This window comes from Meleagris gallopavo, chromosome 1, assembly GCF_905368555.1.
Source record: "Meleagris gallopavo chromosome 1, MGAL_WU_HG_1.1, whole genome shotgun sequence".
In the NCBI taxonomy this organism is placed as follows: domain Eukaryota; kingdom Metazoa; phylum Chordata; class Aves; order Galliformes; family Phasianidae; genus Meleagris; species Meleagris gallopavo.
The window spans coordinates 58,305,385-58,322,397 of record NC_139404.1 but is presented as its reverse complement, the minus strand read 5'-3'; the positions used below and the strand labels follow the sequence as shown (position 1 = coordinate 58,322,397).

The following is a 17,013-nucleotide window of genomic DNA, read 5'->3' as shown; positions in this document are numbered from 1 at the left end:
ATTGATGTTTCAAATGTGTTCATCATGAGTTTAAAGAAAAAAAACAAAATAAGAGGAAAATTCTATGCTAAACTGTGAGGAAGATATAGTAGTGTATGTAAAACAGAATTTCATATGTAGTAAATTTCAGCAACAGCACTTCAGGCAGAACTGCTGTGTGGATCCTTATCTTGGATGTAGTTGTCAAGTCAAAGATGGAAAGGCAGTGGCAATGTGCTAACTATTAGATAGACACAAAGTTCAGAAAATATGAAGTATGTGCCTTGTTATCAAGAGCTGTAACATGATGAATTTGAGCCTCCTTATAAGGAAAGTTTTAAATAATTAAGGAAAATAAGTGGGTAGAAGAAAATCTGTCTTGGAAAAATTAATGCTGAAAAAATTATGCATATTTCCCTTTCTAAAAGTTTGATTATGCAGTTTGCCTTCCTGTACTGAAGTATTCATGGCCAACTGGCATCATCAATTGTTTCAGTCCATCTTTGCTTTGTGAGTCACTGCAGGGGGTTGGACTAGCACTCTCCATGCCCTCCTCTTCAACACAGAGCCAAAGAGCTGAGCGGCTGGTCAGAAGTCATTTTGTGTGTTGCTGAGCACTGCTAAAGCTGTACCCCAGTTGGCAGATACACACTTGCATCAGCTAACAACAAAACTTCAGAGTGATTGTGGAGCTGGAAATACAGGATTTCATAGATTCTGATAGTGTTTCTGTGTCTTCACAAAAGCATAAAATGGTTTGGTTTAGAAGGGATTTTTAAAGACCATATAGTTCCAATCACTCAGCCATGGGCAGAGATACCTTCCATTAGATTGAGTGGCTGTGGCCTGGACAGGTATACACTCCTTTGGATAAGGAACTGGCTAGAGGGCCTTGCCCAATGGGTAGTGGTTAATGGAGTTAAGTCCAGCTGGTGACCTGTTTCAAGTGGTGTCACCCAGGGGTCAGTACTGGGGCCCATCTTGTTTAATATCTTCATTGATGACCTAGATGAGGGGATTGAGTGCACCCTCAGTAAGTTTGCAGATGACACCAAGTTGGGAGGTGGTGTTGATCTGCCTGACGGTGGGGAGGCCCTTCAGAGGGATTTAGATAAGCTGGATCGCTGGGCTGAGGTGAATGGGATGAGGTTCAACAAGGCCAAGTGTCGGGTCCTGCACTTTGGGCCAACAACCCCATGCAGCGTTATAGGCTTGGGGCTGAGTGGCTAGATGATTGTGAAGAAGAAAGAGACCTGGGGGTGCTGGTTGATGCTCAGCTGAACATGAGCCGACAGTGTGCCCGGGTGGCCAAGAGGGCCAATGGCATCCTGGCCTGCATTAGAAATAGTGTGGCCAGCAGGAGCAGGGAGGTGATCATCCCCCTCTACTCAGCAGTGGTGAGGCTGCACCTCAAGTATTGTGTTCAGTTTTGGGCCCCTCACTACAGAAAAGACGTTGAGGCCCTGGAGCGGGTCCAGAGAAGGGCAACGAAACTGGTGAGGAGTCTGGAGCACAAGTCTTATGAGGAGCAGCTGAGGGAGCTGGGATTGTTTAGTCTGGAGAAGAGGAGGCTCAGGGGAGACCTCATTGCACTCTACAACTTCCTGACGGGAGGTTGTGGTGAGGAGGGGTTTGGCCTCTTCTCCCAGGCAACAAACAGGGCCCAGGGAACTGGCTGCAAGTTGTACCAGAGGAGGTTTAGATTAGACACGAGGAAAAACTTTTTCTCTCAGATAGTGGTCAGGCACTGGAATGGCCTGCCCGAGAGATCGTGGAGTCACCGTCCTTGGCAGTGTTTAAGAGGCGTCTGGATGAGGAGCTGCGAGATAAGGTTTAGTAGTGTGGTAGCAGTGGTAATGAGAAGACGGTTGGACTAGATGATCTTATAAGTCGTTTCCAATATTGTAATTCTATGAAATTAGACTGCTCTTCTGCCTCGTAACTTCATAAATGTTCTTTTCTTTTAAGAGTCTTCATACTGAATTATGTGGCCTGAACTGAAAATTGTCTGTGCTGATGACTTGGCAGCTCATTAGGGATGTAGTTTGATGGTACAATCACGCATATTACTCAAAGAACATAAGGCTGAAACTGGCTTGTAGTTCAAAAATTCTATGAAATTCTAATAGTTGTTCGAAGTCCCATTCAACTTGGCCTTCAACATTTCCAGGGATAGGGCATCCACAACCTCTCTGGGCAATCTATTCTAGTGCTTCATAGCAAAGAATTTCTTCCTAATATCCAATCTAAACCTGCCCTCTTAGTTTAAAAAGATTACACTTTGTGCTATTGATATACTTCCTTCTAAAGAATCCCTCCCCATCTTTCCTTTAAGTCCTTTTTAAGTACTGGAAGGCCACACACATGGTCTCTCTGGGGCCTTCTCTTCTCCAGGCTAAATAAATCCAGCTCTCAGCCTTTCTTCACCAGAGATGATGCAGATCACCTTTGTGGCCCTCCGCTAGTCTTCCTCCAACAGATCCATGTCTATCTTATGCTTGAAGCCCCAGACCTCTATACAATACTCCTAGTGGAGTCTCATGAGAGCAGAATAGAGGAATAGAATCACATCGCTTGACTTGCTGGTCACACTTCTTTTGATGCAACCCAGAATATGATTGGCTTTCTGGTCCGTCAATGCATGTTGCTGGTTCTTACTCATTTTTTCATCTGTCACTACAGCAAAGTCCTTTTCACGGCTGCTGTCAAACCACTAATTGTCCAGTCTATATTCATGTTTGGGATTTCCCCGACCCAAGTGCGTAACCTTGCACTTGGCCTTCTTGAACTTCATGAGGTTTGGATGGGTCTCCCTCTCAAGCATGCCCAGCTATCTCTGGATGGCATCCCTTCCCTCCATTGTGAGGGGGTCGATTGCACCACTCAGCTTAGTGTCATCTGTAAACTTGCTGACTGCATTCAGTCTCACTGTCCATGTCACTGACAAAGATGTTTGATAATAATACCAGTCCTAATATAGACTCCTGAGGGAAACCACCTATCATTGGTCTCCACCTGGGCATCAAGCCATTGCCTGTGATTCTTTGGATGTGAATATCCAGCCAATTACTTGCCTACTGTTTGGTCCATTTGTCAAATCTATGCGTCTCTGTTTTATAGATAAGAATGTTGTACATGACTGTTTCAAATGCTTCGCACAAGTCCAGGTATACGATGTTGCTTGATCTTATTTTTACCCATCAGTGCTGTAACTCTATTGTAGAAAGCCTCCACATTTGTCAAACATGATTTGCCCCTACTTGGCTTTCACCAATCACCCCACAGCTTTCTATATACCTTAGCATAGTTTCCAGAAGGTTCTGCGTCATAGTCTTTTTCTTACACAGATACATTGGTGTTTTCATTCACAAAACAGCACCATCTCTCCAAGCCCTTGTGTATGATTAACTAGAGATCCTGTATGTACACATGGAGGGTAATTTCATTAACTAGGAAAGACAGATCTCATGTATTACAAGATAAAATGTAATGGGTCATGCCGAGAAAGTGCTAGGATATGGGTAGTTGTTTTATTGATTTGTTTTGCTGATTTGTTTTTGACAGTAATGTTTAAACACTGTTTTCTATCTAAATATAATTCCAGTGGTGATCCAGTGTGCCTTTAACCTGCCATACCTCTCATTATGCTTCCTTATTCTGTTCAGTAATGTGTGCTTCTCCTCTCTGTGCCAATAAAAGTGCTGACTGCTACACTGACAATACTAAGCTTGCATCCAAGTTACGCAGTAAGGTGCTGGCAGCATTCTTCAGAAAAGGCAGAAATGGGAAGCAGTTGTATCGTCAAATCCAGGAAGGAACTTGGCCAGTGCTTTGATAAAATGTGGCTGGGAGCAATCTCATTTAAATGTCTTTGGCCTGCTGAGTGGTCTAATATATGTTTTCTGGCTTGTACTGACCGAGATCCAAAGTGAGAGGTGTGTTACAACTCTTACTAGATGTACTTGTTGCTGGTGCTAGAAGGATGAAAACCAAAATAGAATAAGCCCATGCAATCTTAAGACAAATATTGGAGTGCAGTGCGGTGGAGAACCGAATCTGTAAAAACTGAATTGGATGACAACAGTTTCTGAGATACCAGTGAGCTTGTGGTATAGGATCTCCTTTAGTAACATTAGGAATCACATCTACTGTAGATTGAGCTAAGACCTATACTTTACAAAATAAAACACTGATTTAGATTAAGGTACTGCAATCTATAAACTGAAATCATCTCCATCAAAGCAGCTGTTGCTGTGCCATCTGGAATAAGAGGAAGGATGGTGAGGAACAGGAGAAGCCTGACAGAGCCCTAAGCTATTACTGTGAGTAGCCAGTTTGTAGATTCTGCCGAGCACTCCCATAGTCAGTAAAGGATCTTAAAACTTGTATACATTCATGTTGAAGTTGTGTTGCCCTCAGTAACAGCACTCTTAGCATCCTTTTCCATTAAGCAGGCATAGGTACAAATGAGTAAAAGCAATAGGAGTAGATGTATGCAAGTCATAGTTATATTTTATGCATCTGATACGTATTTTGATACTGATGTGAAGCATCTTGTCCACTTTGTGCAGCCTAATTTGGGGAAGGAAGGTGAGGAAAGGGGCTGTCCTGCTCTGCACTGTGCGGCCTCACCTTGAGCACTTAGCATAATTTGGGGTGGCACAACGTAAGAAGGAAATAAAAGTATTAGGGAGTGTCCAAAGGAGGGCTGCAAAGATGGTGAAGCATTTGGAGAGCGAGGGGTGTGAGGAACACCTGAGGCCCCTTGGTTTGCTTAGCGCAGAGCAGAGGAGCTGAGGGAGGCCTGATGGCAGCTGTAGCTCCTCACAGGGAGCGGAGGGCAGTGCTGAGCTCTGCTCTGTGTGACAGCGACAGGGCCCAAGGGAACGGCATGGAGCTGTGTCAGGGGAGGGCAGCTGGGGGTTAGGGACAGGGTCTACACCACAGGGTGGTGGGCATGGCCCTGAGTGCTGGAGTTCGAGGGGCACTGGGACGCTGCTCTCGGACATAGGGTTTGGGTTTTGGGTGGTGCTGTGTGGAACCAGGAGTTGGATTTGATGACCCTTTTGGGTCCCTTACAAATCAGGGTAGTCTGTGTTTCTGTTAGTCCATTGCTGGAAAGAGTAAATTAAACCGGTGCAAAACCGGAGCAGAAAATGGTTTTTAGACCTAAAAAAGAAAGTTTATTTTGAAGTAACGTTACTCATAAGTTTTCCACCCCACCTCCTTGTCACTGAAGTCAGATTCTTACATGTTCTGGAAAAGTTTAAACACTAGATTTTATTTCTCTTATTTACTTTATTAGATAGTCTGAAAGTCACAAACCACATATACCACAAGGAAGAAGACAATTAAAACTTAAATTTTCTGCCTTCCAGTAGAAGCACCTTCTGTCATTTTTTTTTTTTTTTTCTAAAATGCGGAGGATGAAGAGTACAAGAACATCCCGGTCAATTAGTATCCTGGAAAACATCTTGTGAGAAATCTGGTACTGGACTTAATTGCAGGCAAGATCACAAACACTTATGTGTTTGTTGTGAGGTTTGGTAGCAGGATATTTCATGTTTGCTACAGATGGAGAAGAATCCATTGCACATCTTTAATAAAGTAATTACCTGATGTTTCCTTTTAATAGCCATGCTGGGGATTCTGGTGTTTTACAGTGAATATCATGTATTTCTAAATGCAAGGTGAAATTTTGATTCATATTAAACGAAACTTTCATGCTAATTTAACTTTCTCCCAAGATACGCTTAATTGTTGCAATGCTAGATGAAGAGAGAAAGTGAAAACTGCTGGTTTTACAGTTTTACGTTCTTCCTTAGCAGAATTAAATCATGAACAAAGCTGTGTATCTTTAGCACCCAATGTTAAAATTCAAAAATATTCTTTAGGGACACTAGGATCTTCGCTGCTTTTCTTTGTTACTGTGAAGAAACTCTCCAATTGCCTGTGTAATGAACTGTTGCATAGAGTTAAGGTGGCAGAGATGGTGATAGCATTCAGTAGGTCAAGCATAATTGAGTGCTTACCTCAATTTCAGAAACTAAATTAAATCTTAAATTCTCTTGGACATTTACGTTTATATTCCTAATACTTACAGAACAACGTTTCAGATCAGGAGGTAACAATGCCACAAATGTTTTTTGAAAAGGAAAAGCTCACTCTGTTAATTTAGATCAAACTTAGTATTTAAATCAAAACCAAAATCCCACAGTGTAGATTAAATTGTATTTGCTTGTATTTTACATCTCTCACTCTATCTGTGTTCCTTAATATATTACTGCAGTGTTCTTGAGTCAAAAGCTGTGATAAAAGTAAATCATACTGTATCACTATCATGTTGGTAGGTATAGTTTTCTTGATGGGAAGATGGTTCTTGTTTGGTTTGGGTAATATGTGATGATTGCATTGGAATTTTGTTTATATAAAGTCTGCTTTAAATTAGTGTAATTTGTCCAAAATTAGGACAGTGGAAAAACAATGTTAGGAGGAAACATAAACACGGATCAAAGAGTTCATATCCTCATTTGCGTTTTACATACTTGATCTTAACTTTAGAGTTCATTTTGGGTAAAAATTACTTACGTCTATAGAATCACAGAATGGTTTGGGTTGGAATGGACCTTAAAGACCATCTAGTTCCAACCTCCTGCCATAAACAGGGCCTCTTCTGCTATATCAGGCTGCTCAGGGCCCCATTTAAACTAACCTTGAACGCTTCCAAGGATGAAGCATCTACAATTTTAATTTCTGAAACATTTGTAGTAACACAATAATATTAAGGATACAATGCTTTGTGCTAAAGAGTATGCAATTCAATCAAGATAAAATATTTATTTTAAAATACTATCTAAATATATAGATTTGGAGTCTGCCTGCATGAACCTTGTCAAATGTTTGGACAGATCGGAAAGTATGGTTTGCTTGAAATTAATTTTGAAATACTTCAGTTAATAAATGATTTAACCAGAAAAAATGTCTGTTTCAGATCATTAGGGAAGCTATTTTAAAGATATGTAAGTAAAAATTGTCTAAAATTGCAGTTTTCAAAGATTAGTATCTACAGGTCAGGTCAGATTTGAAACAGCTGTTCTTTACAGAAGCACTGAAGCTCATAGCAGAGTAATATTAACTTCATGTTTTTTGTGCCTGTTTTTTCTAAAGTTTCTTCTTTTAAGCTTTTTTGCTCCAGTTGTCTCTGTGAGCTTTTTCAAGACTGTTTTGTAGAACAGCTCTAATAACCAGCAGCTCTGTGTCATTCTTACTGTTGCAAAATATTATTCAGGATTTATTTCCAAATTATATTGCAAGACTTCTTTTCTGCTGCTCAGAATAGCCTCGTGCAGATCTGCAGAGCCTGTTCTTTGTCTCCTCTGCCTGTCCTGAGCCCATGTCTGTGCCCTCTCCAAGCAGGGTGTGGGTGCTCAAGCTGGGACAGAGGTACAGCATGGGTTTTGCATATCATTCCACATAGCACGGTGGTGAGTCTTTCCTTAATATAGGAAGACCTGAAATCTATATATGTGGACCTGTTTCACCCCTTGTGTTTGTGACAAGCAGCTGCCAATTCTATCAAAAAAGCTCTAAAAGACATGGATGTTACTGTCAACAAAATAGCCTGAAACTTCTTGTTTCCAAAGAAGGAAGCTGGAGTGACCTCATGGAAACCAGATGGTTTCTTTTAGATAGGGTATTGGGAAGGCGAGGATGTGAGAGTATGAGAAGGGGTGAAGATGGAGCTAGAAGTAGAAAACAGTTGGGAGCTGTAAAATGTAGGCAGATATTGAGATGATATAGCGGGAAACTGAGGACTTCTCTGGAAAAAAAAAAGCATTAGCAATCAAATTTTGCATTATTCTTGCACCGATCTAACCCCGTAGGTGGATGTTCCTATGCTGGAATAAGAGCATGCCACTGTGATTAAAAGATAACTCATCCTTGGTGGATGTTTTTTCCCACAAAGATGATTCCTGAGTCAAGTACTGACTGTAGAAAGGAGATCGAAGTTCTAGAATTAGGGAGATGTGTGAGGGAGATACTTAAAGAATGGAAAAGCAGGGGGTTGGAGCATAGTGGAAGAGCAAGGGATTTGCCTTGGCTCGAGGTGAGGACTGAATGCTTTTTCTGAATTGCTCATTTTAAATACTATTTTTTTCAGTGCGCTGTGCATGATTTTCCCTCTCCTGTTTAGTTGAAGTAATATTCTGAAAACTGTACATCAGTTCTGTAGCAGTGCTTCAGGGAGGTGGGGACTTTTAGCAAACAAAGAAAAAACAAAGAAAAATTGAAAAATAAAACAAATCCAAAATGTATTTGAAGAAGAACCAGTAGCCTCCATGTTTTTGTGCCTCTGGCAAATCCGTATGTGAGATTCCTTGTAAATAACTGCACTAAACAGCATGCTGGGGCTGTAACAGCTAATCCTTCAGCTCTCTGCAATGTCTCTTGACAGCACTTAAAATGCTGTTCCGTAGGTTACTGTGGTTGCTATGTTGATTGAAATAGATTTAATGAACAGCTTTGAAGTCGCTATTGAACGCCTGTATTTAGGGAGGGGACTTCCTATGTAGCAGTGTGACTGTTAACACTGAAGATCAGAGTTGTAAAGTATTCGTATCTGGAAGACTTGCTGAATGCTGAAAGGGGAAAGAACACACTTTGGTCCTTTACATGAAAGCTCTGTTCTTTATTGCTCACTTTTTGGCAATATGTACAACTATATGTACCTGCAAATATTCATCTTGCAGAAAGCAGTAGGCAGTTTGAAATCAGAAATAACTCTATCAGGCTCTTCTCTTTATTTATTTTAATGGAAGATTTCCAAAGTTTGTCTAGAAAATTCCCATTTTCCCATAAGCTCCATTTGGACATAGACTAGCACTTCCTTAGGACTCAGATGTCATTAAATGTCAGTACTTTTCAGCACAGCTACTAAACCCCAAAGAAAATCTTATAATGGAAGAGCTGTTTTGTTGAATATGGCACTTCTGAGCATGAGACTTTTATTTAGTATTTTGGAATGTTTAGTATTTTTAGTATTTTTAATTGTTTTGAAATAACACATAATTTTCTATTCCAACATATTCAATTTAATATTGAAATTTGAACAAATATTTAAGTTTTACATTTAGCAGAAGAATCAAAAATACATTTTTTTGTGAATGAAAGACTTTAAAGTGAAAAATTCCTTAAGAAACAAAAATGACTTATGTAAAGAACTAGTGAAGGAATATTCTAATTGCAGTCAACTGTGCATCAGCAATGATTTAATTGATGAACATAACACATTTTTAATGATATTTTGCAATGGTTCTGTTATGCAAAGAACAGTCAGTTCAAATAACTTTCAGAGCGGGGGCGAGGGAGAACACCAACTAATTCCATCTGTTACATTTTACTCTGCAAATGAGTTCTTCCAGCACTGAAAGGTTGATAGTACTTGGTTACAGGGATGGAGCTGAGCTGTTCAGTAGGGAGTTGGAGCTTTGGCAAAGATTCCTGTACAAATTGAGAAATAATAAATTGGTTAGGCTTTGGCTTTTGCTCTGTAGTTTTACTGATTTCTTTTTCTTCCTTTCTTTTAATCCTCCTCTGACTTGTTTTTGTTGATTAAATTGGCAGAAAGCTTCTATTTTCCAAAATAGGTTGACATTTCACATTTCCTAAATGTGAAAGTTGATTTTCAGATGCTTTTTGGACTCTGAGGTAATTGTGTATCTTTTTAACTTTTTTTTTCTCCTCCTACTTTATTGTTATGTTTTCTAAGTATTTTAAGAGCTTTCCTTCTTCTCCCTTAGGAGACAGATGAACAGAAACGTCACAAAATTGCCAGTGAACTTCTGCAAACAGAAAAAGCCTATGTTAGCCGACTTGGCCTCCTAGATCAAGTATGTTTCTCTTGAATTTTTCTTTTCTTTCTTTTAGTTCATTAAAATGGCCGCATGCACATGTAAATACGTAAAGGAGGTTCTATGTTTTTCATGTCGCTGACCTTTACAGCCAGTCATTTGTGGTTGCTGCATAACTTTGCCTTTTTTTTTCTACTTTAAGAACATTGCGTTTTTTTAAAAAACTGTTTTAGAATGTTGTATTAATGCAAATCTTCTGTGTGCATGAGTAGAGTTTATCATAAGCAACAGTAGTGCAAAATCCACACTAGTAACCAATCCAATAAAAGGGATGGATAATACTATGCTCACTCATTTATTGGCTTCTCTTGAGTTGAGCAAGAAGAATCATTTTATAGTACTGAAGTTGCCTGCCCGCTAGCAAATTAAGTCTTTCAGACTTGAGCCACATGAACAGCATTTCTCTTCAATGCTAAAGAACCTACGAAGACGCCCATTCTAAACCCTACATGCCCTATTTTCCCACTGTACATTTAGAGTAGATCCTGTTAAAGTGAACAAAAATTACTTCTCCTGCAAGAGAAGAGTCAAGTTCTTGTGCTCTTTAGAATTAAACTGATAGTTCTTAAATTTGAAAATCTGTAGTTCTTAGTATTTTCTTATTTTTATTTACTTTTCACAAAATGCCTATATCCATTTTATCTGAGTACTTATAGCTATGCATTGCCTTACTCCACGATATTTTTCTCAGATATCACTGTTTAAACTTCTCAGGCCTAATGCAAAAGTCTTGTATACATTGCTGAGGAAAAAAATAAGAAGCCTCGACTGACAGAATAATTGTTTGGATTCCTTGGGGAATCTAAGTAGTTGTCCTTATAAGTAATGAGGAGAAAAAAATTCTGATTTGATTGGGAAAAAAACAATACCTATTATTTAATTTATGGCTTTTACTGACAGGTAATGTATAAGTATTGTCCTTGATTCAATCATGCATAGATTACTCTATGACTTTTCCAAATATTAGCTAGACAGAGTTCTGAAAAATGGTTTCAAGCGCAGCTGCTCAACTACTGATAATGTGAGGAAAGTGGATTGTTCGTGACCATTGTGCTTCTAAACTGGGCTTAAAAGTATGTAACCTTTATAGTCTTTGAAGGAATTTATCCAAATTTTCTAATTGTCCTCTCAGAGATGCAGCAAAGTGAGTGTATTTTAAAGTATAAATGAAAGTGTGAGACATGGACTGTGTGAGACATAGCTTCCCATGAGCACTGGTTTATGTGATGTGCATGTTAAGAGTTATGTGTCTCTACTCATTTTGTGCCTACAAGTCAGGTAGAGCAATTGATGGGGAAATAATGTTTTTTTTTTTTTTTATTTTAGAGACTACGGTAGTATTAAAGTCTTTTGCACTTGAAATGGTATAGTCTGTATAGTCTGTTCTAGTCTGTTGGTTACTTGACATTTTAAGGATAAGGGGCTATAGCACACAGCTATTGGGCTAATGGTAATCAGAAATCATGCTCACTGAAGAGAAAGTGAGAATGGAAAACATGACTGGAGAACTGGGAGAGCTGAGAAGATCTAACTGTTAAAACAGACAGGATATTGGAGTCAGACTAGAATGGCACTCCTTCAGTTTGGCTTTCCTTACGTCTGCTCAGCCTACAGCACTTTTGTGGCTCAAAGGAAAAAAGCTAGGTGTAACAGGAGGAGTAGCTTTTAACTTCTGGGAAAGGAAACAATTTCTGTGATTATCTGCCTATGTTATTGAAACATTAGTCTTGTCATGATTGGAGTGGGAAGGAGAGGATGGCTCTTCATCCAGTGATAAAAGATAAAAAGCTAATAGGTTTGGGGTTCTTTTTTTCATTGCAGGTATTTTACTCCAGACTCCTTGAAGAAGCCAACAGAGGTTCTTTTCCAGCTGAAGTGATTAACAAAATCTTTTCTAATATTTCATCAATAAATGCCTTCCACAGTAAATTTTTACTTCCCGAACTTGAGAAAAGAATGCAAGAATGGTAAGAGATGATTCACTGATTAGTAATTTACTAAAACAGTGTCTGTAGAAGCTGTTACGGGGTTAAGGTACTGAAGATACTTTCATAATTAAGTGCTCCAATACAAGGAAACACTGTGGGTAGGAGAACATCTGCTCCTCTACACTTCATCAGGATCTGTCTCAGCAAAGGACTTTCATCATTAGCTCAAACTAAGATATCTATCTTACCGAAGCCAGTGAGATTACTCATGATTAAAAGCCCTGCTGAATTAGGGAATCAAACCGAAATTGTGCAACCTGATGAATTCAGTGCGCGTAATAAAAAAGTGAGACAAAGTGGATTTATTTGTTTTGTGCTACCCTTGTAGAACAGAAATAAGAATAGAATAGTTCAGTTGCAAGGGACCTTCAAAGATCTAGTCCAACTGCCTGACCACTTCGGGTTGACTAGATGTTACAGTATACTACTAAGGATTTATCCAAATGTCTCTTGAATGTTGACAGCCAGGGGACATCAACCACCTAACCAGGAAGCCTCTTCCAGTGTTTTGATCACCCTCACAGTAAAGTAATTTTTCCTGATATCCAGTCTGAATCACGCCTGTAGCAGCTCAGTGTGGTTTCCTAACATTCTATCGTTGGTCTCCAACACAGTAATCTTTCTTATTATTGCTTTCAGTACTAAAATGGAATACATAATAATTCGTGTTTGGGGTTTTAATTTCAAACAGAAAACTAAGTCAAGAATATTTGCAGCAAGGAAGATGTGTAAATATAGTCCCTAATGTACTCATCTACTATTGTATCTTTATCCTTCCTTGGTATATGGGATTCTGGAGATACCAAAATATGGCCATGTATTTCTGGTTTATCTTATGAAATTGTTAAAAAAAATTCTTTTAAGTAGGAGTAGTTATCATGCACAAACTATGGTAGCCCTGAACAGTCTGTAATACAGGTAAGTAAATAAAACCTGAGTATCATGAAATATAACAAAGTTTAAGCCTTTTTCTTATGTTCCTTGCAGAATAACAAAACAAATCCATTCTCTTCATCTGAACAATTGAAAAAAAATCTGATAGGAAATAGATTGCATAATCATGAGATGTAAAGTTTAACTTACAATATGCTTAAAAAGCAGCATACACTACATTTTGTCAGTGTGTATTTGAAATTAATTTTGTGACTAACTCTCAAGATCTTGCTCTGGATTCAGCACAGAAGATGGATCATGCTAGTTTTGCAAAATGCTAAATTGCATGCTAATTATGTGTATATAATTACATAGCCTTAAGGGTTTAATAGCATTTTTTTTGCAGGTAAGCTACAACTATTGGTGAAAAACTACTAAGTTGCACTGTAAGCAGCTGCTTGGAAAAAACTTCTGTGCTGTGAGACACATTATTTGAATGCCCTAACAACATTTTGCTTTTGGGATAAGATGGAAGAAAGGGTGTGGCTTAAGAAAGTTATTTCTGATGATTGTTGAAACTGCCTGGCGTAACAGCCTCTGCTAGATTCAGAATTTGCTTTTCCCAGCAGTTCTCTTAATTAATAGAAATATTGAAGTTTTGATACTTGTATGCACTACTTCTGTTTAAAATTCCCATAAAAATTCCGACTTATCCATGAGTTTTGGTTGCTTTTGAACACATAAAGTGAAAGTCACAGAATCACAGAATTGCAGCAGTTGGAAGGGATCTCAATGTAGAGTTCTTGAAATTGGGAAAGAGAGCAGAAGAAGATTCTTCTTTTAGAATAAAACACCATGTGTGTCTAAACTTATCCAGTGGAAATGGTTTGGTAATGGCATATTGAATGAGCTGAGCAACAGCTGGAGCTGAATATCTCTCACAACATATGGCTTGAAAACAGTGCAATATATTTCCCATGAAAAGAGCAAAACAGAGCATAATATCAATTCCAAGTCAAAATACAAATCTAAATGCTTTTCTGTTGTACCCAAGCAAGTCCAATAGCAAATACCTGTGAAGAATATAAAAACACAATGTGATATCCTCTGGAGTTTTTGGGGTTTTCTTGGGGACAAATTATTCAACGCAATGTTTTAGACTGTATTCTTTGGCAATTTCAGAACTGACCTACTGATGTGATTTTTGCTTTAATTTGGAACTACAAATTTCAATTCCATTTGGATGTCTGTTAGCTTATATATTATAATCACCTTGGCTGTGTGAATTTTTACAGACTTTTGCTTAACTTCCACAATCAGAAATTCTCAACTATTTAATTCTAGATTTTTTTAGAATGCTTAGGTGAATACCACTGTGGTCTGATAACACCAAAATTGGAAGTGTTTCTGTACCTACAAATGATGTGAAATCCTATTTCTTGAGCTTGCCAGTGTTTGCTGTTCAAGTAACTTTCCCTTCTGAACAGCTTTGGAAGCAGTGGTGTGTCAGAGTACGTGCAGATGTAATTGCAGAAGATTGCTTCTCTTCAGACCACTACAGTGTGTTGATTTGTGACTTTGTAGAATTATAGAACCATTAAAGTTGGAAAAGACTCTAATATCATCTAGTCCAACCCCAACCCATCACTACCTTGCTTGCTAGCCATGTCTCTCAGTGCCACATCCACATGTTTCTTGAACACCTTCAGGAATGTTGATTCCACCACTTCTCTGGGCGGCCTATTACAGTGCCTCACCACTCCTTCTGAGAACAAATCGTTCCTCATATCCAACTGAACATCTCCTGGTACAAATTGAGGCCATTATCACTAGTTTCCTGGGAGAAGAGAGCCCACCTTGCTACAATCTTCTTTCAAGCAATTGTAGAGATTTTCAGAGTAATAGAAATACATAATGACTTGGGTTGGAAGGGATCTTGAAGATCATCCTCCCTTACAGTTGCAACCCAGCTATCATAGGCAGCTGCCACTCACTAGATCAAGTTGCCCAGGGTCCAATCCAACCTACTGAATTCCGGAGATAATGGATTTCTGAATGAGTGCTTGAAAACAAAATATGAAACACATTTTATATTCCAGTTCTCAGAGATGCATGTGTGCTGTTATGCTTTCTGTGCACACAGAGTACAGTTTCTCTGTGCCTGTCCTTCAGTTAGTTTCTGTACTATTCTGATTTGTTTTAAGATGCTCTCAGTAATTGGGAAGAATGTGGGAAAGTTACCACAAAAGTCCCAGGTATTCTCACTACTCTATCCATTTTGTCAGATAATATATTTTTTTTTAACATTGTAAATGCATGTATTTATACTGAGCACTGAAGGGAAGCTCTGTAGTATGAATTTGGTCCTCAAACAAAACCACAGGTTTTTACTGAGGGTAAAGTATGTCCACAGAAGTATAAGATGATATAATACTTCTGAGGAACTGCAGGTAAAATAATTTAGATTATGTTTTGTAAAGAGAGACTTTCAAGCTTTTCATTATAAATAGTTTTCTGTTCTTTAGTGTTCCACTTGGTCTATAATGCTCACACATCACACAACGAGAATGCAGAAACTCTTTCCATGTTAATTCAGTTTCTCTTTAACAGTTGTGTTGAAACTCTACACAAGGTGATTCCAAGCAGAAGGATTCTCTGTTAAATGCTTGAAACTTTTTGATAACCATGTGTGACTTTCTTCTTTTCTGTCTGCTCTGAGATTCCACTCTCTTACTTTGCAGGACTACCACCCCCAGAATTGGAGATATTCTGCAGAAGTTAGCTCCTTTTCTCAAGATGTATGGAGAGTACGTGAAGAATTTTGATAATGCAATGGAATTGGTGAAAACATGGACCGAACGGTCACCTCAATTCAAATTCATCATTCAGGAGATTCAGGTAATGTGGAGAATAATGTAGAGCTGCAAGTAGTACAAGCATGTATAAAGATGTTTAGGATTTTAGGAGAGAAAAGAATAAAACAGAAAATTACAGAATCCTCTAGAAGTAAGTGTTTCTTTTCTCCACTTCATGCTGCAGTTTTTCTTCTCTTTCTCTCTTCACATGTGCATAAATACCCACATAAATCCAAACTTTCCACTGCATCACAGAGGACCAATGTGTAAAGCTTGAAGCATGGGAAGACTAAACATATTTTTGTCATAGATACTGAGAGTAAATAGTTTTAGGATAAAATTGTGCATCAGTGCAGCTTTAGATCCTCGTGCTGAATCTGCAGGTATTCTGTTGGCTCACACCGTTGCTGTTTATGCAGAACACTTAGCTTTGGAAGTAGGTCTGAAATACAATATGCTGAGCCATAAAAAGTAAAAGGAGACTTGACAGCAACACGCTGTTCTTTCAAAGAGCGTGTTTCATATGCTATAGTGCTCCCTGTAGGTTTCTCTGTGAAAGGCAGGTATGTATCTTTGTCATGCCTGTTCTTGATGTCCCAACATCAAGAAATACTGCAAGATATTTCTGCTTAAATTTCATTGCAATAAAAGGCATCTTGATTCTAAGCCAAGGAAGGCAATTATGTGTATTTTAATGTATTCTATTAATTACATCTAAGTTTATGGAAAAGAACATCTTAAAACGATACAACATCCCCAAGTATGAATAAAACTCTAAGAAAGCATTCTCTCCTCAAAGAGATAAAACACACCTTTATTGCTCATTTAAGAGACTTTTTCTAACACATGATCCTGACCTGTTCATATAACTCAGTGCTCTTTATCTGAATCTCAGAGTTATTACAAAAAGAATGGTAAAGTACACTGGAGTTGGGGAATTTTTTTTGGTAGGGCTTCACTTTATACGTTCTGCTGAATATTTAGGATATTATTTTTACAATTACATTTAGGAAAGAACTTCTAACTATTTGTTTTGTTAAAGTAGCTTTTGTAATTTTTTTTCAGAATGTCTGTCGTGCATGTTCCTAAAATACATTATTTGTTTTATCTATTATAATTTTTATTTTACTAAATCCTTGTGAAGTAGTATTTTTGCTTACTACACTGAAATATGTTTACAATTTTTTAGAAGGAAAAAGTGTGTGGAAGTTTGACATTACAACATCACATGCTAGAGCCTGTACAACGCATTCCACGCTATGAGATGCTTCTAAAGGACTACCTAAGGAAATTGCCTCAGGACTCCCTAGACTGGAAAGATGCTGAAAGTAAATATCTACTAGTCAATAAAATAGTGGTAATAAGCTTTTAGAAAGGGGATACTGTACATTTAAACCATTTTCAGGG

At 38.4% G+C, this 17,013-nt stretch overlaps 1 protein-coding gene across 6 annotated transcripts in view; it reads left to right on the top strand.

The window, feature by feature from the left end:
* Positions 1-17,013, top strand: part of FGD4 (FYVE, RhoGEF and PH domain containing 4) — a 115,826-nt gene that overhangs the window by 82,925 nt on the left and 15,888 nt on the right. For all 6 annotated transcript variants that reach the window (XM_085229338.1, XM_085229347.1, XM_085229370.1 and 3 more), the window contains 4 exons: positions 9,780-9,869; positions 11,712-11,857; positions 15,493-15,649; positions 16,796-16,934. In XM_085229338.1, coding sequence (XP_085085464.1) covers positions 9,780-9,869; positions 11,712-11,857; positions 15,493-15,649; positions 16,796-16,934 — 532 coding nt within the window. The remainder of the gene's footprint in view (positions 1-9,779; positions 9,870-11,711; positions 11,858-15,492; positions 15,650-16,795; positions 16,935-17,013) is intronic.